The sequence below is a fragment of the Biomphalaria glabrata genome, chromosome 4 (genome assembly GCF_947242115.1).
Source record: "Biomphalaria glabrata chromosome 4, xgBioGlab47.1, whole genome shotgun sequence".
Lineage (NCBI taxonomy): Eukaryota > Metazoa > Mollusca > Gastropoda > Planorbidae > Biomphalaria > Biomphalaria glabrata.
The window spans coordinates 2,402,127-2,428,700 of NC_074714.1; the positions used below are offsets into that span (position 1 = coordinate 2,402,127).

The 26,574-nt window shown below is 35.6% G+C and overlaps 2 protein-coding genes across 3 annotated transcripts; both read right to left on the reverse strand.

Moving 5' to 3' along the window:
* Positions 1–202: 202 nt before the first annotated feature.
* Positions 203–16,464, reverse strand: LOC106060218 (prostaglandin reductase 1-like). 2 transcript variants are annotated; one of them, XM_056027761.1, is made up of 9 exons: positions 15,691–16,450; positions 14,300–14,345; positions 11,152–11,196; positions 9,794–9,976; positions 7,327–7,444; positions 6,761–6,913; positions 6,548–6,647; positions 3,831–3,949; positions 203–1,424 (listed from the first exon to the last, which is right to left on the reverse strand). In XM_056027761.1, the coding sequence occupies exons 1-8, from the start codon at positions 15,797–15,799 to the stop codon at positions 3,936–3,938; spliced, it is 768 nt and encodes a 255-aa protein (XP_055883736.1). In that variant the 5' UTR covers positions 15,800–16,450; the 3' UTR covers positions 203–1,424; positions 3,831–3,935. The 2 variants fall into 2 exon arrangements, with proteins under 2 accessions (XP_055883736.1, XP_055883737.1); XM_056027762.1 differs by lacking the exon at positions 6,761–6,913 and having other exon boundaries at positions 15,691–16,464.
* Positions 16,465–18,453: 1,989 nt separating this feature from the next.
* On the reverse strand, positions 18,454–26,193 carry LOC129925879 (tumor suppressor candidate 2-like). The gene is made up of 3 exons (XM_056027288.1): positions 25,424–26,193; positions 22,997–23,111; positions 18,454–21,440 (listed from the first exon to the last, which is right to left on the reverse strand). Exons 1-3 carry the CDS (start codon positions 25,570–25,572, stop codon positions 21,330–21,332), a joined length of 375 nt encoding a protein of 124 aa, XP_055883263.1. The 5' UTR covers positions 25,573–26,193; the 3' UTR covers positions 18,454–21,329.
* Positions 26,194–26,574: the final 381 nt, after the last annotated feature.

The window sequence follows — 26,574 nt, forward strand, 5'->3', positions numbered from 1 at the left end:
AAATGGTGAAGGCCTTTTAACTTTTTAACTCTAAAATCCAAGGCAAACAGATAATAAAAAGAAAATTATAAAATAATTAGACAGTTCATGTAAATGTCAAGAGTCGGAATTAAAAAAAATTAAAAAATTTGAGACAATCTGTTTGAGGTTTTATTTTGTCATTCTTACACAAACAAGACAAATATTTACAACACAAAAAAAAAAAGTTAAACATCCTTATTGTTAACCTCAAGATCAACACAACTATTGAATGAAGAAAATGCAATATTCCAATCTGAACATATAAGAACTGAGTCCACATAAGGTAATAACAACAGTTTTCAGGTAAAGATAGAAAGACTGATCCCAAACAGTACTGTTCCTATTCTTTCTATTGGATACATCATCTGTGTGGAGTGTGTGCAGCATTCTTCCAACTAGCTAATACCCAGGCATTCATTTCATGTAATACCCAGACATTCATTTCATGTAATACCCAGGCATTCATTTCATGTAATACCCAGGCATTCATTTCATGTAATACCCAAACATTCATTTCATGTAATACCCAAACATTCATTTCATGTAATACCCAAACATTCATTTCATGTAATACCTAAACATTCATTTCATGTAATACCTAAACATTCATTTCATGTCTTTGCTACTAAAGGAGGTCATTGATAGAGAAAAACTAATTATGTCTAATTATGTCTCAAGTCTCAATTTCAAAATTCAACTGGTGACAGAAATTCAGGATTTGTATCGTGGTCTTTTTAAAAACATGTTTTAAACATACCTTTTGACTAAAACTAATCATAATAATAAGATTGTGTTTAGTTGGGGATGAAATTAATCTCATCTCTAAGATGACTGTGAAGTCTGATCTTAAACTTTGAAAAACAAGCCACACCCAAGGCATGGGTAGGTTGGGTCTGCTGTAGTAAAACCTGCCTTTACTCTATGCAATCATCAAAAATAATTTGATGAAAATTATATCAAACAAAATTATTTAATTTTGCAGGCCGATTATGTTACTGTAAACTTCAATTCAAAGTAATCAAATCTTCTTTCTAAATCCTCACAAATGACTATTTTCAAGTTTCAGCTACGGTGTGAATATTTTTTTTTTTTTTTTTTTTTATCGTAGGTTACCAATATAATTTGTTAGCCACTGATGTAAATAAGAAAAATCAACACATGCATCTCACTTCATAGTGAGTCACAAAAGATGGAGTTTTGGTTCATCAAAAGCGAAGACTCCACATCGCCCTCATGGGGAAGAAACAAGCCACTACAGTGTGAGGAGAACATACGAACAGTGGAGGTGAATCTAGTATTGTTTAGACTTTCACCAGAGCTTTTCCAAAGTTGAAGAGACTGATGAACGCGGCAGGCATGTTCTCAAAGCCTTCGGTCACGTGTTCTTTGGTTTTTAATTTACCCTGAAAAAGAAACAACTAAGAATTATATTCAATTACAAAAGTGTCACAGGTAAAGCAGTGAACTTATAGTAGCATGTTTTATTTAGCTGAATTTAATTGAATACTGAGTGTAAAAGTACAAATTGTGAATAGTAGTTATGTACAACCAAAGTGGAGGCGCTGTGACAGCGATAAAACGTTTGCTTCTAAATTGGATGTCCCGGGTCCCAAATCCTGGGATTATTTTAATTTCAGGATCTTTGGGCACCTCTGAGTCCACCCAGCTCTAATAAGTACCTGACATTAGTTGGGTAAAAGTAAAGGCGGTTGGTCGTTGTGCTGGCCAACGATGACACCCTAGTGTCAGGTGGAGGTATGGCGAGAGTGAATATGTTACTTTGATATTTTTGGTACGATAGTTATATCCCCTTGTTTATGTACTCCCAGGTTACGAATGTGAATAGTCTTGCACGTGTTATGAACTGAATGATTCCTTGAATGTGCGAGAGAGTGTGTCAGTCAGTGAGGTCTTGTTCTTGGTCCGGGAAGGTTGGACGGTTGCCTCCAGGACTGGTGGTTGTTTATTAATATTAATATTTATTGTGCATTATTTTGTGCTCTATCGGATATTAAAGTATCATTTGTATTTCCACGGATAGCTGGAGTTGAAGTGTATTTGTTTAGTATTATTTAATTGTGACCCCTAACGAGCCAAGCAAAGCAAAGAACCCGACACCTAGTTAGCCATTGGGCACAGAAACAGACGAGCTTACCATCAACTGCTCTATAGACCACAAGGTGTGAAAGGGGAACTTTATTTTCTTTTTAAGACCGGAAGAAAGGGCGTAAGAAAGATTGAGAGTTTAGTTGGCGAAGTTAGCGATGTGACCATGTAAGGAGTAAGTTATAAAAGTCAACTAAGGTAATGATGTAACTAGAGAGTTAATAGAGCAGCGGTTCTCAACCTGTTAGGCTCGGCGACCCTTTTTAAAATCCCCCACTCTGCCGCGCCCCCCCCCCTCCACACAAACATACAGCAACAAAAGAATAGACAATAACAATCCATTTTTTTGATGGTCTTAGGTGACCCCTGGCGAATCGTCAATCGACCCACAAGGGGGTCGCGACCCACAGGTTGAGAACCCCTGTAATAGAGAGTTAATAGTCATGTACAAAGTGAATAGTTTTGTGAATAGATATTTAAGTTCAAGTGATCAGTGTGTATTTCAAGACAGTACAAATTATATTTATCTATCAAGATCATGACTAGACTGAAGGCCTTAGTCAGGTCAATGAACGCAATATATAAAGACATCCTTTGTCCTCTGTCCAAAACAGTGCTCCACACTCGCATGAAAAAGTGTTTTACAAGATGAACCATAGTTGTTACAACTGAAGTAGGCCAACTATCATGTTGTTTTAGTAAATAAACATATTATTCAGCAAAGAGTTGAGTCATTCCAGTGATCGTTGTCGTCCAGTCTCTGGACAGTAACACTGCCCACTAATTCTGTGCCTATAAGCAACCTACATCTAAGGGTCACGATGTTATTTATATCATTGAGCCAAAGATAAAGGAAGATACTTTGTGTTTTAAAAAAATGAAAACATGACCATAAAGTGCTGCAGCAGTTTCTGAACAAACATGCATGAGGGATTGTATGTGCTTCGGAAGAATTTGTGTCAGGCTTGTTAGTGGTTTGGATTTTTTGGAGGGGAATTAAGTTTTACAATCGCTTAGTAACATTCGGCAGCAAAGGAGCCATTACATGGATTCCTCTCCCCCTGCCATGTTCACACAAATGACTAGATGAAAGATGAACTAAGCATGTTGTTTTTTTTAAAGATGAAATTTACAAATAAAACTAATATTCAAATTTTCACTAACTCTAAAACTATGCACATTAAATGGAGAAAATGATAAAATGAAAAATATTGTTGTAACTCCATCTCCGCACCGAGATACATGGTGCGCACTAGGCACTGTTCCACACGAGTGTGGAACAAGGGAGAGGAGGAAATGGAGACATGATAGTAGATGCCGGCTTATTTCGTTGAATCAAACTAGATCTAGAACAAATTGACATTCTGTGGTTTGTGTGTGTTCTTTATTTAATCATTAAATCCTTATCTATATTATCATTAACCTGTTGAGTGTTTTCCTGGAAATTTATAGCAATATAATAATCAAATGTCGCATGAATACTAATTAGCATTTATGTTACATTTTAATGACCAAAAAAAAAGTGAATCTATTTGCTCTTTATAAAAATGAAATGTTGACATTATAGAAATCCACAGTCCACTATCATAAGAGAAGAAATGCACTATTATAAGACAAACTCAGAGAAGGTGATAGAAATCTACTATTATAAGATAAGAAAAGCAAAAGTATAAGACAAACTATGAGGATGTGAAGCTAATTACCTGTTTGATAAGCTCAATCAGTTCCCACCTGACTTCTTCAAAGTGGGATAAGTTTTCTGGACTAAAGATTGCAAAACTTTCATGTCTGACACTCTTCTTACGTTTTTAATGACCTTGACCTGGGTGATACAAATTAATATTGCTAAATACACTTAGCCTATAAATTATTTTTTTTTACTTTGCTTTTCAAAATGCAGACACAGTTGTTTTTTTAAAAAAAGGGTAAATTATTGACTTGACTGGAGTTGCACCACTGGAGAGAACTATCAGCCAAACTATTACGCACATCCATACAGGGTGTCGGCTATACCAGTTTGTTGAGATAAAAGGGCCTATTTGTAGAATAACTAGGGACACTTTAAGAGGATATTGACAGTTTCATAAACGTGGGCCCACAGTCTGCAGAGGGATAAGATTCTGGTTTTAAAATTTATTGACATCAGCCGAAACCTTCATTATAAGTACTGATGATAGATAAAACATCTAATCAGTATGCTTAGGACAGCTACTGAGCGGGAAGATTTGGTAGCACACACCATCATAGCACTCCTATGATGAAAGTCAAGAACTGGTAATTACGATGATGCATTCTTAACATAACAAAAAAAACAAAAACTTTCTAAACGTAAGAGTTATTTAGACAACAAAATGTCAAGCAAGATTCGTATCAGACAAGAAATATTGATGAGAACCGAAATATTGATGAGAACCAGAGTCATTATTACAAACACACACTTTTTGATGCCAAAAAATTCCTGCGGTCGCGGTGGCCGAGGTTCAGGGTTCAAATCTCAGTGAAGACTGGGATTTTAAACTTCAGATTAACCCTAATTACAATGATGCATTCATTAACATAACAAAAGAAAAACTTTCTAAGCGTAAGAGTTTACACAACAAAATGTCAAGCAAGATTCGTATCAGACAAGAAATATCGATAAGAACTGAAATATTGATGAGAACTGAAATATTGATGAGAACTGAAATATTGATGAGAACTGAAATATTGATGAGAACTGAAATATTGATGAGAACTGAAATATTGACGAGAACTGAAATATTGATGAGAACTGAAATATTGATGAGAACTGAAATATTGATGAGAACTGAAATATTGATGAGAACCGAAATATTGATGAGAACCGAAATATCGATGAGAACCAGAGTCAATAAAACTTTTTTTTTGATGGCGAAAAATTCTTGCTGTCCTCATCTTACATCCGCGGTCGCGGTGGACGAGGTTGAGGGTTCTAATCTCAGTGAAGACTGGGGTTTTAAGCTTAGGCTGCCCAACTCTAATGGGTACCTGACTTTAGTAAGGGGAAAAATTGGCGGCTAGTTGTTGTTCTGGCCAAATGACACACTGCTCGTTAACCGCTGGACAAAGAAACAGAAGACCTTAACATCATCTGCCCTCTAGATAGCATGGTTTGAAAGTGGAAACTTTTACCTTACATCACCATGAGGCTGTAACCCTCGCATTACAGCTCTTCATAGAAGAAAGGAGAAAGGTGGTCCACAAATCTTGCATGGTGCCCCAACAGACTAAGGGATAGCTGAGGTGTTTGTTTGTAAAATGTTTTGCATGTTTCGGATGTTCCTTCAGACCTTAACATCATCTGCCCTCTAGATAGCATGGTCTGAAAGGGGAAACTTTCACCTTACATCACCATGAGGCTGTAACCCTCGCATTACAGCTCTTCATAGAAGAAAGGAGAAAGGTGGTCCACAAATCTTGCATGGTGCCCCAACAGACTAAGGGATAGCTGAGGTGTTTGTTTGTAAAATGTTTTGCATGTTTCGGATGTTCCTTCAGACCTTAACATCATCTGCCCTCTAGATAGCATGGTCTGAAAGGGGAAACTTTCACCTTACATCACCATGAGGCTGTAACCCTCGCATTACAGCTCTTCATAGAAGAAAGGAGAAAAGTGGTCCACAAATCTTGCATGGTGCCCCAACAGACTAAGGGATAGCTGAGGTGCTTGTTTGTAAAATGTTTTGCATGTTTCCGATGTTCCTTCAGGGTTGAATATAATTTACTTCCTAGTCCAAACCTCACGCAGGACGACGGGGGATGAGAGCAGGCAGGGTTTGAACTCGGACCATCAATAAATCTGAACAACAGTCCAGCGCCCAAACCGCACAACCAGCCAGCCATCTGTGAGGTGAGGTGAATTAGCTCAAGTGAAACTACACTAGTTTTTCACTACTGTCTAGGTGCTCGTCGTTTTCAGCGGCTACATATGAAGAGACTCAATAACTCAGTCATAAAGACACTTAAACTTTATTACTTTTATATCACATCACACACTGGCAAACTGTTCTTGTGTAAACTTACACAATTCCGGTTATTCCATCAGACATTTCCCCTGACACATACAAGGGAAATTTGATTATACAACACATTCTTCTGTGACATGGCTAAACACATCATTAAAAACTATTTTGGATAAGCATAGTTACTGTTAATATCAGTAAGTAAATCAGAGATGTTATGGTCACTTGAATCAGTGGACTCATGAGTTTCCAAACTGCTTCTGTTTTAAATGTTTCGGATGTTCCTTCAGTTTTTAAGAATATTACATATTGGCCCTAACCTTACGCAATTCGGCGGCTGATGGCAGTGGTTAGGATTCGAACCTGAACTATTGAGATGACAGTCAAGAGCACATACCACACAACCAGACAAACAATGGTTATTATAAATCTTTTCTTACTTGCTGAGTCATCATTGTAAGTAGAAATACTACCGCAGTCTAAAACACGGCCATGAGATTTCATTTTGCTGTTTACTGTGTTAGATATATTGCCACCCACCTGAATAGAAATGAAATGAATATTGTTAGCCTTGCAACATTAGAATTACATGCTGTAATCAACAACAATAAAAAATGAGAACAGTATAAATAGAATGAGATCTGAAAACGTACATTGTCAAAGTAAATGTCAACGCCAGAAGGTGAAGCAGTGTCAAGACTGGATGAGATGTCATCCATTTTGTAATTTATGGCGTGATCAAAACCAAGGTCTTTTATATACTGGCACTTTTCATTAGATCCAGCTATACCGATCACAGTCAGACCCTGGATTACAAGATAGATGACTAAATGATACAGATTAAGAAAAGAATAAAGAATTTGTTGTAAAATGTTTGTTTCATCAACTTTTAATAGCTGATTCAGAAAACTAAATAGAAAAATATTGCTTTCAATAGCTTTATTAATGAAATGTTAGATAAGAATCAAGAAATCTGATATATCAGAGCCCTGCAAGATACAAAATACTGATATTTACCATTTTTAAAACTATGTTATTTCTTTGACTTGAAATTCACAAGTATTAAATCTGAGAATCTGAAACACTGAATACAGACTATAGAAATTTTTTCTATCATAACATTTAACTTTTTTTAAAACGTCAGAGCATTTATTTACAGACAAAAAGTCCAGCAGTGGGCTCTCAAAACAGATTGAGTAAACTTTAAATGTCCACAAACCTTTAACTTGGCCAACTGACCTACAACACTGCCCACGGCCCCTGCAGCGGAACTGACCACTATAACTTCACCAGGCTTGGGATGACATTTGTTGTGAAAAGCCATGAAGGCAGTGACCCTGTGAACATAACAAAAAAAAACAGCCCACCTCATCAAGGGTATAGTTGATGCTACAGGTAAACATCATTGGCAATAAAGCAGATAAAGAATGTTTTATTTTGTAGCATAAAAACTAACAAACAACATTAAATTCTGCGAATGTTGATTAGCATTAAGAACAAAGTCTATTGACTAGATGTAAGAAATAAATACTAGAACACATGAAACAAAAACTCTTATCCATTAAGTCTCAGTTTGAGCTATTTAAAAAGAAATGTCAATATTAGAGAGTCATCATCAGAACTGATGCCACCTTCAACCATTCCTAAACATTAACTTCACTATTGTTATTTATCAGTTACATTAAAAGATTTGAACAAATGAAGTCAGGGACAGACTGGCAGTATGTACACAAAAGATCTGTACAATCAAGTCAGGGACAGACTGGGAAGTATGTACACAAAAGATCTGAACAAGTCAAGGACAGAGGCAGTATATACACAAATGATCTGTACAAGTCAAGTCAGGGACAGTCTGGCAGAATGTACACAAAAGATCTGTACAAGTCAAGTCAGGGACAGTCTGGCAGAATGTACACAACAGATCTGTACAAGTCAAGTCAGGGACAGTCTGGCAGAATGTACACAAAAGATCTGTACAAGTCAAGTCAGGGACAGTCTGGCAGAATGTACACAAATGATCTGTACAAGTCAAGTCAGGGACAGTCTGGCAGAATGTACACAAAAGATCTGTACAAGTCAAGTCAGGGACAGTCTGGCAGAATGCACACAACAGATCTGTACAAGTCAAGTCAGGGACAGTCTGGCAGAATGTACACAAAAGATCTGTACAAGTCAATATTAAGTCAGGGACAGTCTGGCAGAATGTACACAAAAGATCTGTACAAGTCAAGTTAGGGACAGTCTGGCAGAATGTACACAAAAAATGATCTGTACAAGTCAAGTCAGGGACAGTCTGGCAGAATGTACACAAAAGATCTGTACAAGTCAAGTCAGGGACAGTCTGGCAGAATGTACACAACAGATCTGTACAAGTCAAGTCAGGGACAGTCTGGCAGAATGTACACAAAAGATCTGTACAAGTCAATATTAAGTCAGGGACAGTCTGGCAGAATGTACACAAAAGATCTGTACAAGTCAAGTCAGGGACAGTCTGGCAGAATGTACACAAATGATCTGTACAAGTCAAGTCAGGGACAGTCTGGCAGAATGTACACAAAAGATCTGTACAAGTCAAGTCAGGGACAGTCTGGCAGAATGTACACAAATGATCTGTACAAGTCAAGTCAGGGACAGTCTGGCAGAATGTACACAAATGATCTGTACAAGTCAAGTCAGGGACAGTCTGGCAGAATGTACACAAAAGATCTGTACAAGTCAAGTCAGGGACAGTCTGGCAGAATGTACACAAAAGATCTGTACAAGTCAAGTCAGGGACAGTCTGGCAGAATGTACACAAATGATCTGTACAAGTCAAGTCAGGGACAGTCTGGCAGAATGTACACAAAAGATCTGTACAAGTCAAGTCAGGGACAGTCTGGCAGAATGTACACAACAGATCTGTACAAGTCAAGTCAGGGACAGTCTGGCAGAATGTACACAAAAGATCTGTACAAGTCAATATTAAGTCAGGGACAGTCTGGCAGAATGTACACAAAAGATCTGTACAAGTCAAGTCAGGGACAGTCTGGCAGAATGTACACAAATGATCTGTACAAGTCAAGTCAGGGACAGTCTGGCAGAATGTACACAAAAGATCTGTACAAGTCAAGTCAGGGACAGTCTGGCAGAATGTACACAACAGATCTGTACAAGTCAAGTCAGGGACAGTCTGGCAGAATGTACACAAATGATCTGTACAAGTCAAGTCAGGGACAGTCTGGCAGAATGTACACAAAAGATCTGTACAAGTCAAGTCAGGGACAGTCTGGCAGAATGTACACAAATGATCTGTACAAGTCAAGTCAGGGACAGTCTGGCAGAATGTACACAAAAGATCTGTACAAGTCAAGTCAGGGACAGTCTGGCAGAATGTACACAAAAGATCTGTACAAGTCAAGTCAGGGACAGTCTGGCAGAATGTACACAAAAGATCTGTACAAGTCAAGTCAGGGACAGTCTGGCAGAATGTACACAAAAGATCTGTACAAGTCAAGTCAGGGACAGTCTGGCAGAATGTACACAAATGATCTGTACAAGTCAAGTCAGGGACAGTCTGGCAGAATGTACACAAAAGATTTAAACAAGTCAAGGCAAGGACAGACTGGGCAGTATGTACACAAAAGGCAAGGACAGACTGGGCAGTATGTACACAAAAGGCAAGGACAGACTGGGCTGTATGTACACACCCTGGCATGCCAGCAGCTCCTAACCAAAGCGATGGAGAGACACCAGAGACATCCACAATTTTCACAACTTTAGTCCCGTAACTTCTGGGCTTGGTCACATTGATGACGCTGTGCGACCTCCAACCGGCATGGACACACACTAGAGAACCAACTGGATATTCAGCAGATTTGGAGTCAAGCACTCTGAAAATCAAAAGCAAGGTATAAAATACTTATTTAGATAGTTCTATAATCTTGGTCTCCCTCTGTAGATTAAGAAATTAAAAAAAAAAAACTGATTTTAAGAAGAACATTAAGACCAATCTGTTTAAAACTTTTTTAGATTAATTGTCATTTTAGCTGTCATGTTTGTGTTTGTAATGTTATTACAGCGCCTTGAGCCTACATTTTGTTTGTTAACAGCGCTTTATAAATAAAATAATTATTATTATGATTGTAGTGCAGCATTAGAGCATAGATTACTTTGAGTGTGACATTACAAACATCACACAATAAACATCTCATTAGTGACAGAGTCTAGACTGTTCCTGCTCTGTATTTAAGTTATATTCATTGTAGATCTGCGGTAAACTTACGTTATTTTTACCTTCAATCTTGTTTATGTCTATGTTGCTGTTTTGAAGTGTACCAAATGTATAATATTGCATCAAAATACACCCACACAGTTGTACGCATGCTTCCTCTCAACATACTCAACGGCAGCAAGACATATCACAATATAAAATCTGCTTTAATAAAATGCTCAGAAGAGTTTGTTTTTAAAAGTATAATTTATTACAGGCATTAACTAAATTTGTTTTCAACCCTATATTCTGTCTTACAATAACCAATTTATTCTGGAACATGGGCTATCTGCATTTTACATTTATATTGAATGATAAAATGGTAATTGGGTGTCACCGAGGTTCTAGCATATTCTACTCACTAGATCAGACACATTATTACAATGGACAACAGCTTTCTCTGCATCAGATGTGGGATAACATGCAGGTCCCAAATGGGTTTGGGTGGCCATGTCAATTACTGCACTCATCCTTAATCTTCAGAATCAATGACATTGCTATTCACTCATTCATTCATTAAAAGTAACCAAAGAAGATGTTCCTTTTTTAACTTGGTAGTAAATGAAATTTATTTCTGACCACAAATTTAGACATTAATTCAGATCAAGTATGTTTGCTAGTAAGGAAAACTCAAAATACAAAGAGTACATTCCCTTCTCTAATAACCTACAGCATTTAAAATATGTGTGTCTTCACACATGATACTGGTTAAAAAAAAAAGAGTTTGAGCTGCCACGTGGATACTGGTTGTGTGTTTTCACACAAAACACTGACTATAAAAAAATATTCAATCACCTGCCAACTTGTTCACCTGGTAAATTTTTGCCACTTGAGAAAACTCTAGAAGGTAAAAAAAAGGAAACAGCTTTAATTAAAGTAAACTTCATACAATAATTGCATCTAATTGAAAAGGGATATCAGTATATAAGATGATTAATTTTAATACAAACGATTTACTGAACATAAACCAAACAAACTAGACAGTTTCAATTTTTTTTCCCCTGCAAAGAACAATCTACAATTTTTTTACACAGAAGTTCTTACCCAAACAGAACAAGCACAGCTCGACCATCACAGAGTCACAAAAAAACAAATATGAAAAAATGCCAAACTTTGCCAACAGTTGCCTATGTGGATGCTGGCACTGGGAATCAGGTGTCAGGCTTTAACAAACCTGGAAAAGATAAGTCACCAGTGAAGCTGAGGATACTGGAATGACATGGGATCCGATGAAGAAGGCTGCTCAGAGTTTGGTGGAGATGTGTTGTTCCTTCCTATGCTCCCTTGTGGGTTCACAGTAACAAGTCAAGTAAATCAACCACCCTAGTACAGACAGTGCGACCCATTGTCAGGGATACACTCTTAGGATGCACCAAGTTTTTTCACCTCACAACCCAGCATATCTCACAATGTATTGTGCAGATCAGCGGAGAAAACAGTTAGATACTTTTCCACAGTACAAACTGCAAAACAGCCTACAAATCAGCAGCAAAATGGCCCTGGCCTCAAAACTCATGCCTCCTGCGCCATTGGATTGAACAGCTTTTCACAGGGATACAGATTGTGACATGTTTATTGGAAATTTGTATGACCTCCAGACCAAAATAAGGCTGGAAACCATTGCTCTAAGCTTAAGATGTCTAAAATCTTAACTATATGTTGCAGTGCTGAAAACACTGAAGACTGCAAGTTACACATAAAACTTTTTGAAAGCCAAGCTTATATTGAGTGAAATTGCATCAATTATTAGGGCATGCCAGGCACACATTTTATATCCTTTTAAAAATTAAATTACTATAAAGGAGCTTATAATTATTTTTAAGCACCTTATTAGGGTTTGTATAATTGGAATTTCAACAGTAAAAGCCCATATAAACAAAATTCATTCATTTCTATTACTTGATCGTAAGCCTAATTTGTTAATTTTTTGTATTGATTCATCTATTGTCATTGACAATGAATAATTATGAAAAAGTTTCAAAATGTTCGTAAGTGAGAGAAAAAACATGTCAAAGATTTTCACCAGACAGGCAGATAGGGTGAGCTTGATATAACCAGACAGGCAGATAGGGTGAGCTTGATATAACCAGACAGGCAGATAGGGTGAGCTTGATATGACCAGACAGGCAGATAGGGTGAGCTTGATATGACCAGACAGGCAGATAGGGTGAGCTTGATATGACCAGACAGGCAGATAGGGTGAGCTTGATATAACCAGACAGGCAGATAGGGTGAGCTTGATATGACCAGACAGGCAGAAAGGGTGAGCTTGATATAACCAGACAGGCAGAAAGGGTGAGCTTGATATGACCAGACAGGCAGAAAGGGTGAGCTTGATATAACCAGACAGGCAGATAGGGTGAGCTTGATATGACCAGACAGGCAGAAAGGGTGAGCTTGATATAACCAGACAGGCAGATAGGGTGAGCTTGATATAACCAGACAGGCAGATAGGGTGAGCTTGATATAACCAGACAGGCAGATAGGGTGAGCTTGATATGACCAGACAGGCAGATAGGGTGAGCTTGATATGACCAGACAGGCAGATAGGGTGAGCTTGATATGACCAGACAGGCAGATAGGGTGAGCTTGATATAACCAGACAGGCAGATAGGGTGAGCTTGATATGACCAGACAGGCAGAAAGGGTGAGCTTGATATAACCAGACAGGCAGAAAGGGTGAGCTTGATATGACCAGACAGGCAGAAAGGGTGAGCTTGATATAACCAGACAGGCAGATAGGGTGAGCTTGATATGACCAGACAGGCAGAAAGGGTGAGCTTGATATAACCAGACAGGCAGATAGGGTGAGCTTGATATAACCAGACAGGCAGATAGGGTGAGCTTGATATAACCAGACAGGCAGATAGGGTGAGCTTGATATGACCAGACAGGCAGAAAGGGTGAGCTTGATATAACCAGACAGGCAGAAAGGGTGAGCTTGATATGACCAGACAGGCAGAAAGGGTGAGCTTGATATAACCAGACAGGCAGATAGGGTGAGCTTGATATAACCAGACAGGCAGATAGGGTGAGCTTGATATGACCAGACAGGCAGATAGGGTGAGCTTGATATGACCAGACAGGCAGAAAGGGTGAGCTTGATATAACCAGACAGGCAGATAGGGTGAGCTTGATATAACCAGACAGGCAGATAGGGTGAGCTTGATATGACCAGACAGGCAGATAGGGTGAGCTTGATATGACCAGACAGGCAGAAAGGGTGAGCTTGATATAACCAGACAGGCAGATAGGGTGAGCTTGATATGACCAGACAGGCAGATAGGGTGAGCTTGATATGACCAGACAGGCAGATAGGGTGAGCTTGATATGACCAGACAGGCAGATAGGGTGAGCTTGATATGACCAGACAGGCAGATAGGGTGAGCTTGATATAACCAGACAGGCAGATAGGGTGAGCTTGATATGACCAGACAGGCAGATAGGGTGAGCTTGATATGACCAGACAGGCAGACAGGGTGAGCTTGATAAGGAAAGAAAACATTTATTCCACTAGTGCTTTCGGTGTTGGGACATAAAAGAAATTCTCTATTTTGTAGAAGTGAGGACAACTTTTAAAAAACAAAATTAACTCAAATTCTATTCAACTTAAAAGTAAGATTCCCCTTTCAGACCTTGCAATCTATAGGGCAGATAATGTAAAGGTCTTTCTGTGGTCTACGGTTAATGAGGATGTCATGTGGCCAGCACAACAAAAAAAACGCCTTTAATTTTCCCCAACTAATGTCAGGTACCCATTAAGCTGGGTGGACTCATAAGCGCCTATAAATCCCGAAATTAAAAATCCCAGTCTTTGAAAGGATTCAAATCCAGGGTGCTAAGTGATTTACTGTTGAGCCACTGTGCCTGTGAATTAGTATGTTCATTTTTGCTTACAACTTCATGATTAACAGAAAAAAGAAGAACGTCATATTATACTGACCTAAAATATGGATCCAGGCTCAAATAAACTGCTCCAATCAGTACATCTTAAAAATGAAAAAGAAAAAAAAAAAAAGAAAATGCACTTAAAAATGTGGCCTGTCCTTTATTGATTAATTTATATGATTGTTGATTTAAAAAAAAAAATCTGCACTAAAAATACTTAAATAGCTACACTGGACCTTATAATGAGGAATTTAAGTCTTTTAAGACAATTAAATGCTTAAAATTTACATTGTATTCTGAAAAAGAAAAATAATATTTACAGTCTAAATCTAAACTTCATTTATGCAAGTAGAATTGTAAAATAAATTATAAATGTTTTACTTCACCTGGCCACTTGCATTGTAGAAGGACGGGTGCCGAATAGTGTGATTTGCACTTCAGACTGTCAACATGATGGTTCTGAGTTCAAGCCCCATTTGATGACATTCCCTGCAAGGAGGATTAGGGTAGGATGTACATTCTAATAATTTTCATTTTTGAAGAAATGTCCAAAAAAATTATTTTCTTTATACAAAATTTTGTCTAAAATCTAGATCTATGTCAATAATCAATTCATATTATTATTATTAAATAACCTACTCCTACAGTCTTATTAAAAAGAATGGTTTCAATTTAATTGTTCACTTATTATAGACTAGTATAGATCTATTCTAGATTTAAATAATTTTATTTATAGAGAGCTGTTAACAAATAAAAGGTAGGGTCAAGGCGCTATGATAACATTAAAAACATAATTATGAGAACTAAAATGACAAATTAGTCTATAAAAGTTTTAAAGAGATAAATCTAGGTCTTAATTCTTTTCTTGAAAGTAGTGTAGCATGTTGTCTGTCTGAGATCAATGGGGAGTGAATTCCAAACCTTTGGTCCATGCACTGAAAAAGCCTGCAGACCGTAGATTTTGATGGAGAAACGTGGCACCACTAGAAGCGTTGAGTCCATTGAGTACAGGTCTCTCTGAGGGAGGGGTCAGTTCGCTAAGGTACAAGGGCATTCTTATAGAGATACACTGATGACAATGTGTGGCCACATTGTAATCGATTGTCACTTTCACAGGAAGCCAATGGAGTGTGCGGAAGAGAGTAGCAGGACTATTTGTGCGGTGTTGTTCTGAATCTGTTGCAGCTTGGCAAATTTGTCCTTGTATTATACCTGCTATCACGGCATTGCAGTAGTCAAGGCAGGAGAGTATGAATGCCACAGCTAGATTTTTTGTTGACTCTGTTGTTAAATATCGTCAGATCTGGCGGCGTCTGGCCTAATCTGAGCAGCTGCAAAGCTGACTTATGACTGGGTCAAAAGATAGCGTTGAGTAGAAAACGCCAATATTTCGCACTATGTCTATATGGACAAAAAGGAACATGGATATTAACTGGATTAACTTACCTTTGCTAGAGAGAGAAGGTAATTCTTCTTCTGTCAGTACAAAGTTTTCAACTCTGGGTAGGCCATGAAATGAATCAGATAGCCTCCAAACTTTAGCCATTGTGACCATTCTCTAGGTTATTTTTTGACCACTCAGTTCACTCAGATGAAAATCTAATTCTCTCTAATCAGTCACATTCAGTGTAATCTATATTCAGATTATTCCATTCTCATGTTATTCTGAGTTTCTAGATTAATCTAGAACTAGATCTAGGTCTACTTAAGTTACAATTTTCATTTTTATTAATAAAAAAAAAATAACTTGTCATCGTCTCTTTTTGTGAAGTCAAATTTGGGTCTTGTAACCTTACACTTTACACTCAGTCTCAAGTTACAGTCAAGGCGTCAAACTGTTGAAATTAATTTATGTTATTAAACTTAAATTAAAGTAAAGATTTAAAGGTAATTTATCTCATCTACAAATGATAAAAATGGAATGGCAATCGCCTGAATCAGTGAATGGACCTCATTCAAACTCATTGTCATTCATACTGTCATTGACATTGTCATTGGATGATTGCCTCAAAAAAGCTCATTCAATGATATTATCATCATTTATCATTATGATTCAGTTCACCAAGCCGGTCCAAGCCCTGCCCTCCTATCCTATCGGCACTATCGCCTTTATATAGATCTAGATCTAGATACGTCAAGTCTTTTTTTATTTATTTTATCTATCTAGATCTAGACTAATCTATTAGTATTATTTCTTCCACATTGAGATTGTGAGACTGTAACTGTAGTGAGTAGTGTATATACTTGTATAGTATGAGACCGTGACTACGCCATCTTTGTTTATGTTTACATTCTGAACAAATCCCAAAATCATGTCTTTAAACAAAAACCCAGATTGGAAATGCATCTAAATCGGTGGTTCCCAAACTTTTTTGTCTCGTAGACCCCTTGCAATGTTTTCCAGTTTTCGGTAACATCAACTTCAAAAGTGTTTTTTCACTGATTTCTAGAACATATATTTTCACTATTGAAATTCAAATTAAAATGAAGCAAAATACATTATATGTCACAAATTAACTAAACAGAAAAGGAAAAAAGCATATCGATGGGCAGCTTTGATAATAAAATCTCAATATTGGGCTTCAATTTAGTTAGGCTTAATATTAGGCCTATATTTTCTCGATTAGATAATGTTTGACTGTTGTAAATTTGGAAAATTCATCCAGTAATAGTATTTATATGCCTTATTAATTTAACCTCATAAGAAACAGTGAGATTTTGACTGTTTTATTAAATTTAGGTTATCACCTTGTCAATGCAAGTTAACCACAGTAAATTTATGAAACAAGTATATTTCTGATTCCCGCTTTGCTTTAAACTTGGACCTTTAGCATCCTAGAACTGAGAAAAAATATTTGTCAGACACACTTTTAAACAAATATCATATACTCCAGTGTGTATAAGAGCAATTGATCAAAGTTTCAAATATCAGGCAAAGAGCAGTTCTTATGGATTTCTAATTTAAAACAAAACGAAAATATGATAATTATGACACTATATTATCAGGCAAGGTTAACTAGTTCACCTTTATTTTTTAGAAGCCTGTTATTTGAAAGCAATTACATAAGAAAGAACCTGTAAGTGACCTAATTCATTTTACCATTAAACTTTTGAATAGCATAATTGCTTAGAGAAATTTTTATTATGAAATCAGATATAGAATTGAGTAGTACAGGTTTTAAAACCTCTTTAATGGCCAAGTCAATTTTTTGCCTATACTAGCCTATAGTGTGCAGTTTTCTGGGGTTAGATATAGGTCTAAGTAAAAATAAGATGCTCACAAACATCTTCCTTTTTGTGATGTTTAATCAAATATTTTTTTCTACTGTGGTTCTATTCTTAACTTAAAGTGTTCCAAACTATTTCAAATCATAATCTATTTTATAATGGTGGCATTGTCTCCAAATGATGTTCCACCTTAAATGGTTTAATAGCGACATAACTTCAAACTTTGTTGCGTAAAAAACACAAATTCAATAGCTTGTTTGACAAGGAGGGAATGAAGCCTATTTCTAATAACCAACACTGTACAGTCTACATTTCATTTTAGATTTGGCCACATACAATATTACTTTCATGTAGACAAAATTAAGCTATTTAAAATAAGATGTTAAAATTTAAAAATAAATATAATTCATTCAACTAACAGGGTTAAAATTAGAGGAATTAACTAATGAAGCACAAATCAAATGTGCGTAAGACTTAATATCATTAATGGTCATTAATTAATGGGAAATCAAATTAAAAGTCTCGACATGCTTATATGAAATCTACTATTGTAGACAGTCATTTACAGGTTATAGATCTCAAATTTATTTTTTCACTTCTGTAGACCCCTGGGGGCTTTATAGACCACTTTTGGAATCACTGATCTAAATCCATTTGGGAGTCCTTTATGCTTTTGATTATATCATTAATTAAATGATTTTATTGCAAGGGCAAAAAATGAGTTCCAGTATCTGTTTTTGTGATGGAAAATTTAAATTGGTAAATCTTCTCCATCACAATCTTTTGTTAAGTTTTGATTTTTAAGTTTAATAATAATAATAATCTTTCTAGATGGTTTTGAGCTTTCCAAGTACTGCTGTAGACTGTGCAATTCTCTGGCCAGTAGTTCAGGTTTGGTTTCTTTGTATTAGCAAATATTTCTTTATTTGATTCTACACGAAAAAAAATTTAAATAGAAAAACAAACGTAAAAAAAAAAATATTTTTACTAACGTTGAGTTTGATCATTTTAATTGATTTAATAACATTGTCATCATGAACGGCATCAAATCAATAGAGCATGTCAATTTATTTCAAATAACAAGTGCAACCACAATACAGCCACAACACAGGAAGAAAAAATATCAGACTGGAAATCTAATCAATATCTTTTGATATTAAATGTGATGTTACTGTAAACTGTTATACATTGCCAGATCTTGAGTTATGAATAAAAACCAATAAAACAAGCTAGTAGAGACTTAGCAAATAGTTTTAAAACATGACTGTTTAGACTGCTAAGTGACAGCTCAGGCAGGTAGGTCTTTGAATCAACATTTTAAACTTTCTCAACCACATGTGATTATCGGCAAGACAATGCCCCTGGCCATAGATGATTAAGTATGAATGACAGAAAAACATTTTCTAGTCCTTAAATTTTAAAAACAAAAAATTGAGAAATGTTAGGAGGAAGAAAATCTATACAATTTAGTTAAACCAAAAAAATGTTGATTGTCAATTCTGTGAGACCTGACCAAAAAATGAAATTTTGTGATCAATCAGGATTCTCATCACACAAAAAAAAAATGTGAACAAAGCAATCATCTCACTTTTGGAAGATTTGACTATAATTCTTACATAATTCTATTCCAGTACTTTAAATAATTTTAACACATACAACCACACCAACAATAATTACACTTATCAAAGTCTATTTATCTCTCTAGAGAGAAATGTTCACATCCATCAAATCTGTTGATATGCAGTGTAATGGCCAGTGTTCCCTCACTGGTTGATTCATTCCAGTCCCACATTTTTGTTCAAAACCACCAAGTCCACGATCAACGAACCACAAAGTAGCAGGGAAGTGCTGCAAAAAGAAAACTAAACTTCGTGATAGAAGAGCAATAAAGAGAGAAAAAAAAACAACCAGAATAACGGGCACATTGAATCTATGGAGAAGCTCTGATTAGTTTACAACCACGGCAATTAAGTGGTCACAAACTGCACAAAAAAGTCAAGTCTTAACACCATTTTCCCACATGTTATTACCCCATTTTTTCATGTCTCGACCCATTTGTCCATGAGTGTTCACCTCATTTGTCCGACTCTTCATCTTATTTGTCGATAAAAAACAGCACACTTTTTTTCCTTGGCACAGTCTGCAAAAGAGCTCACAGCTCAGCAGCAATAAAGCTGGCTAGAAGAAGAAGAAGAATTTGTCCATAACAATAAACCTAAAAACAAAATCATCTGACACATCTATAAAAACAAATGTGAATAAATATCAAAGCAATGCTTGACGTGAACAGCCAATAACCAAGTAAAAAACAGCAAGAAACTGCTGCAGATAGAATTTATTACAGCATAGATATGGCTAATGAGTGAAAAGTTTTTTTTTTGTTTCTGAATCATTCTCCATATCCCTCAATACATTCAAAAAGAACAGAAGATGTTCTCCCTTTGTATGAGGAACAGTAAGTTGAAATGACTGTCACATGGATGAAATGATAATGAAACTCTCTTTTCCTTAGAGTGGTGCTTTGTCTGCTACTAAAACTAATGACTTAGTTCCTGCACACTTTTAAATCTCTTATTAAAAAGACATCACAGTACGGGTACAGTATTTAAGATATTTTAAATTTTAAGAAAATCAAAGTAACAATATGACAATGATGAAATGTCATGTAGTGAAATATACAAATTACAGCATATTCTCAGAACAAGAACAAAATCTTCTATTCAGATGATTATTAATTATAAAGTTTTGGTAGAATTGTCAGTACCAATACCCCACAGGTACCAACAATCATTGAACAATGTCACTGATCTATTCTATTTAAAAATCTAAAAACAATTTCATTTTCACTTTGTCTAACTTAAAGAGTTTGTAAATTTGTTTTACATGTTCTGTCAGAGTTTAAGATAATCTAATTCCTAGTCCAAACCTCCCGCAGGACGACGGTGGATGGCAGTGGGTAGGATATGAACCCAGGACCATGGAGACGACCATACAATAATCTAGAGTGCATATCGCATGACCAGGCAGCCAAGACTGTTAAAGTGTTTGATTTAAAATGTTTGTTTCTTTAAAGTCTTCTTTTTTTTAAAGAATACATTTTCACAAAATCAATATTATATAATGTCAGTAAGAAAGATAATTGCAAATGACAACAGGTAAAAATAGAAACGGATATTTTGATTTAATTAAGTATGTTCTCTTTTTATGAAACCTCTATAGCTACTCTTTAGATTATGATGAAAGTTATAAATAATTTAATTATGTTGTAGAATTTATGAAATGACAACAAAAAAATTTTTTAGTTTTTGATTTTTAAACAACTTATGATTTTTTTCCCAAATTAATAAAAAAAAAAAAAAAAAAGAAATGGATAAAAAAAATAAACTGAAAATACAAGTTTGCTTCCTATAATGAAAAAAAAACAAACATTATAAATTATTAAATGTTGATGAAAAAAAAAAAAAGAAACTTTAGCTTAATAAAAGAACATTTTTAAATGATTCACTTTGCTGGCCCAACTGTGTATCACAGACTAGTAATGAATATATCTTTGCTATGTACAACATCAAAACATCAGTGATAAAAGCCTCTTCACCGATACAGAGTAGAGCCTCACAAACAACCAGTGGACATGAGAAACCAAAATGGTTTGTATGCAATGGGAAATGACACATACTCATTAGGGCATATACAAGTTACCGCAAATCATCTTTGACTGCCAAAGATCAAACGCACAATGAAAACCTCATTGATTTATAATAAATAAAACAGATACAACAGAAATTTCCTTTTTCTCAAGTCACCAGTCACCACTGAAGATGGTCAGGTCTAGAGGATCTATTGGTCACATTTTTTCCTCATCCTGCTGAATGTGGTGGGGACGAAGGCTGAATCTGAAGGCTAGATGTGTCAAATAAAATGACTGGTAGGTCACCATGAAGTCTTGGATAGGGCAAATCTACGTCTCCCTGAAAAACAAAACAAAAAAATCTAGAATTAAATATATCAGGTTAGAAAGAACAGTTATTTACAAAATATTTATAGATGCTGTCTAGAAAAAGTAAAACAGTGATGTAATTCGTATTATATACAAGTGAATTTAAAATACATCTGAGTTATGATTGGCCCCCAGTGTTTCCGCAATATGACCTAGCCTTAAACGGTACAAGGGACATGGTAGCTAAGGGGTAAAGCACTTGTATTCCAAAACAAGTGGTCATAAATTCAAATCCCAGTCAACACTGGAATTACTAATTTTAGGATGTGCCTGAGTCCAGCCAACTGTTATAGGTACCTGACATTACTTGGAAAAGTAAAGGCAGTTGGTTGTTGTGCTGGCCCCATGACACCCATGTTAATAGTGAGCCATGGAAAAAGATGACCTTTACAACAATCATGGATCACAAGGTCTGACATAATAAATGTACAAAGAATAGTAATATGTCAAACATCATTACAGAAGGCTGCTTGTCCAAACAAAAGCATCCAGGATAAAGATGCTAAACACTATTCAAACACACCTACAGTTTCAATATTGGGATTCACATTCCTAATGTTCTAGAGGAGGACAAGGGATGAAGCAGAGCAGGGTAAGAATTTAGGACCATAGATAGAAGTGAAGCACAAGACATGTGGCCAGCCTACCATCAATAGATGGACAAGGGATGATGCAGAGCAGTGTAAGAATTTAGGACCATAGATAGAAGGGAAGCACAAGACATGTGGCCCAGCCTACCATCAATAAATGGACAAGGGATGAAGCAGAGCAGGGTAAGAATTTAGGACCATAGATAGAAGGGAAGCACAAGACATGTGGCCAGCCTACCATCAATAAAAATAACATTTTAAAAATTTTACTCTTTAAGGTCTTCCCCAGTCAGCAATTACCAAAACTGAATGACTGGCCAGAATTGCACAGTCCACAGAAGCACTTGCAAAACTTAAAAACAATCACAAGACATGTGGCCAGCCTACCATCAATAAAAATAACATTTTAAAGTTTTTACTCATTAAGGTCTTCTCCAGTCAGCAATGACCAAAACTGAACTACTGGCCAGAATGGCACAGTCCACAGCAGCAGTTGCAAAACTTAAAAACAATCTGGAAAGACACATGGTCCTCGATAAAAAAATCAGAATGATTGGGATCTTTAGGGCACCTCCGAGTCCACCCAGCTCTATTGGGCACCTGACATTAGTTGGGGAAAAATAAAGGTGGTTAGTCATTGTGTTGGCAACAGGACATCCTCTTTTGCATGGGCCACATAGAAAGATGACCTTTACATCATCAGCCCAACAGACTGCATGGTCTGAAAGGAGAACTTTTAAATTTTACTACTACCGGTACTTCCCAGACTAATGTTTGTTTAATAACAGGTAAATTGAATATAAATATTCACACCCTTATTTATAACAGACTGGAAAAGATGTGGAAGTTTAAAACAATTTTTCCCAGTTTTTTAGATTACTTTGTCATTTTAGCTCTCATGTTTACGTTTGTAATTTTGAATTGAAAGCGGACCTACTTCTGGTATCAAATTTCTATTGTATTGTCTCATAACAACTTTCTTGGTGTGGATATCTTTTTCTTCACAGTAAAACTCATGAGCCAAATCTCCATCTTCATCAAAGAACATGGAACTAAAAAAAAAAAGAAACAAATAGAATTATATGGTAATCTCTATAAATATCTATGAATGGAAGACTATTTATATAATGTTTTTATTATGTTCTTACATCACAACTGACACACATATACATACATCTGTTTGGACCCCTCAGCTCAAGGAAACATTAACAAACTAGATCAGACGCAACAATAGACCAATATATTTGACTAGAGTAACACCATTAGAGAAACCTCTAAATTTAGAGACACTTCAGGACAGAAGACTAAAAAGTAAGTGGCAATTATACATAAAACACTGAACCATAACTTACAAACACAAAAACACAGCTTAATAAAATACTCAGACAAACAAATAAAGGCAAATTTCTTAATCCACATGCTAGGACAAATTTGTACTAAAGCTCTATCTTCCCTATTGCCATTAGAGCATGGAATACATGGCTTGAATCAGCAAGGAAAACCAACTTGTAACTTATTAAGTCAATGATTAACATGCATGACTGGATTGAAAGATGGTGTATTTTCGCACATTCACCCTGCATATGCGGATACCCCATACAAATTACAAAATAAGTAAAAACAAAATCATACAAACCACACCCTTATATACCCTCACGTGTGCGAAGTGTGACATGCCGTAAACTACCAGTACATAAAGTACTATCATCGGTACTAATTGTTTTCTTGAGGTTTAGAATGAGAAGTTCATAAAATTTTCCATTTCACAACCACACAGCGAACTAAAGGAGGTATAAAAACTCTTCTCTCTCCACAATTATTTTCCACATTCCGACCCATTTATTCATTTTGCTCATTTGTGTTTCACTACCCTTCAATATCACTTTTTAGTATGTAATCAAGAAATGTTCTATTAGGCATATAATTATGCTCTTTTTATAATACAAATTAAAGCTTATAAAACCAAAAATTAATTTAATTTAATGGGGTCAAATCAACATTGGTATCGTTGGGAGAGAAAGAGTTAAAGACCATGGTGCCATACACGAGGAAACAGGATGGAGGACTCTTCTAACCAAGAAATATACCAGCTGTATGAAGACCCCTTCATGGTGATGTAATTAAAAAGGAAAAGGTTGCATTCGTCAGGTCACACCTTGAAAGAATGTCAGAGAACAGAGAATGTTCACCAATCTACAAGCTAATAGTCCAGGTATGGAGAAGTTAAGTCCAAGATAGATCAGAATGGAAAGATGTGCAGGCCAAGGCCTTCCATGGGCTGTAGTGTCACTGGGATGGATGACGCATAGTATGTCCATAGTTTCCGTTTTTCTATGTTTATGAGTAAAATAAATTTTGTAAAACCTGTACATTTGTAACCCCCCACAGCTGTTTGTAAAAACATGTATAACCTGCGGGTTATATGTGCGAAAATATGGTAATTATCTTCTTGATAAGATTAGTGGCTGCTGTTCTCTTTGAAACCATAAACTACTATTCCCTTTTATGTATCATTAAAAATCTTTTTTTTGAATGATTGGATTGAATACTTAACCTTATGATCTCGACCTTTTTTATTTTATTTCAGGCATGACCTATTTTTAAAATTCATTTTTTTAATTGATGGACCAAGTTCTCTAATTAGCATGAATGACTAGATTAACAAATGGATATGAGTATGATGTAATTATCTTCTCTTTTGAAGTAACTTCTAGAATTTGTAATATAAGATTTAAATATATATATATATATACATATTATATTTTTTAATTTTATAATATATATAATTTTTAATTTGACTTCCTGAAATTTATAATTAAATATATATTTATAATTCATTTTAATGATGATTTCATTTGAGAGAAAATCAAGAAGTTATTTGATCCCGTTGAATAATTGAATGAGGAGAATAAAAAATATTTGTTATATATACCGGTATTCTATTGGATATATATATCTTTAAATATATATAATTATAATATAAATATCTAATACGTTGAGTGCATGGCCTGCCATGGGTCAATTTGTAATTTGGTTTGTAAATATACATAAAAATAGAATAGACACATTATTTATAAAGCAATATGAGGCTTTTTTATGATCTGTTTGGGTCGATATTTATGAAAGGCATATCATCAATTGCTAAACTGCTATAACCTAGACCTGTCCACCAAATCACATGCGCATGAAATCCACAACGGTCAAATAAGTTGAAATGTTTTAAATGGTTACAACTGACATTGCTCAGAAAAATAATAATTTTTTGACTGGTAACATGGCCTTCTTGTTCATTCTGGTTTGCCCTGAAAAAATCTTTTTTTTTAAAATCAAAAAATTAAATTAAACAATACAAGAGTTCATTTACCCTCGTCTTTTGAACACAAACAGAGTGGCACCCTTGGGTATCAATCCATTTTGTGTTAATCCGTCAGAGCGTTTCTGTTTATCTGATCCTCGAAACCAAGTTATAGGACTGGAGACAAGTTTTGAAACACTTGATGCAGCCTGGCCCATTTTATTTCATGGTAAACATTGGCTAGATTTAGACTTTAGACAAGAGTCTACAGGGTTTAGAGTCTAGAGTCTAGGCTTGGCAGACTCGAAGGCTTAGATTACACCTAGAGTTAGAGTACTACACTGGACTTCAGTAGATGATGTCTAGATCTATAAATTACTAATAATGTTTATTTAAAAGTTTTCAACTTAAATTTAAGTGATAAAAAAAACTTCGGCAAACTTCCAAAAGATGGTTCAAGAACTTGAAGAAGTCTAGTCTAGCACTAGCTGACTCTAGCTAGTTCTAGACTTGATTATCATCTAGATCTAGATTATTCTAGCAGACTAGATTCTGTATCTATTCATATAATTCTAGATCTATATTAGAGTCTAGACTAGTCTAAAGTAGACTTGAGTGTCTTGAATTTGAAGTTCCTTGTTTTATATTTTTAACTTTTTTTAACGACAACGTAGATCTAGATCTAGATTTAGAATCTAGATCTAGATCAAGTAGTAAATACAGAAGTAGATTTTAGTAGATCTACTATCTAGTTATCTGTTATTATTCATGGAATACTTTGAAAATTTAGGTTAGATTCAGATTTATCAAATATTTGGTAATCCTGTATATCAACAAAAACAATATTAATATAGATAGTATTCCTAGACAAAAAGCCTAGAGGCTAGAATCTACTAGATTAGATCTAGCAACAATAACGTCTTAGGTACTTCCGGAAATAAGTTTAGAAGGGAGTGAGGGCCCTTGACAATCATGCCCTGGCACATATAGATATATAACTTTGAAACTAACACTGGAGGCTATTTGGTAAGGGAGACGACTATATACCATATTTTTAACACAGCAATGCAAATGGTTTTAGATTTTTGTCAACATTTTTTCTACAATTGTAGGCCTATTACAAAGTTAAGTAAGTTCGGTCATAATAACTACTACATTTAAAAAAAAAAAAGGTTACTTTTACTTTTAAAGAGAAAAAATATATTAAGTCAGTGGCGACT

Excerpts from the sequence above, each read along its gene's own strand:
- LOC129925879 (XM_056027288.1), bottom strand. The coding sequence starts at position 25,572 with ATGGGCCAGGCTGCATCAAGTGTTTCAAAACTTGTCTCCAGTCCTATA. Across the intron at positions 23,112-25,423 it reads TTTGTGTTCAAAAGACGAGG|TTCCATGTTCTTTGATGAAG; the intron begins GTAAATGAACTC and ends TTTTTTTTTTAG. Across the intron at positions 21,441-22,996 it reads ATAGAAATTTGATACCAGAA|GGAGACGTAGATTTGCCCTA; the intron begins GTAGGTCCGCTT and ends TTTGTTTTTCAG.
- LOC106060218 (XM_056027761.1), bottom strand. The coding sequence starts at position 15,799 with ATGGTCACAATGGCTAAAGTTTGGAGGCTATCTGATTCATTTCATGGC. Across the intron at positions 7,445-9,793 it reads GGAGCTGCTGGCATGCCAGG|GGTCACTGCCTTCATGGCTT; the intron begins GTGTGTACATAC and ends TTATGTTCACAG. Across the intron at positions 6,914-7,326 it reads GTCAGTTGGCCAAGTTAAAG|GGTCTGACTGTGATCGGTAT; the intron begins GTTTGTGGACAT and ends CTTGTAATCCAG.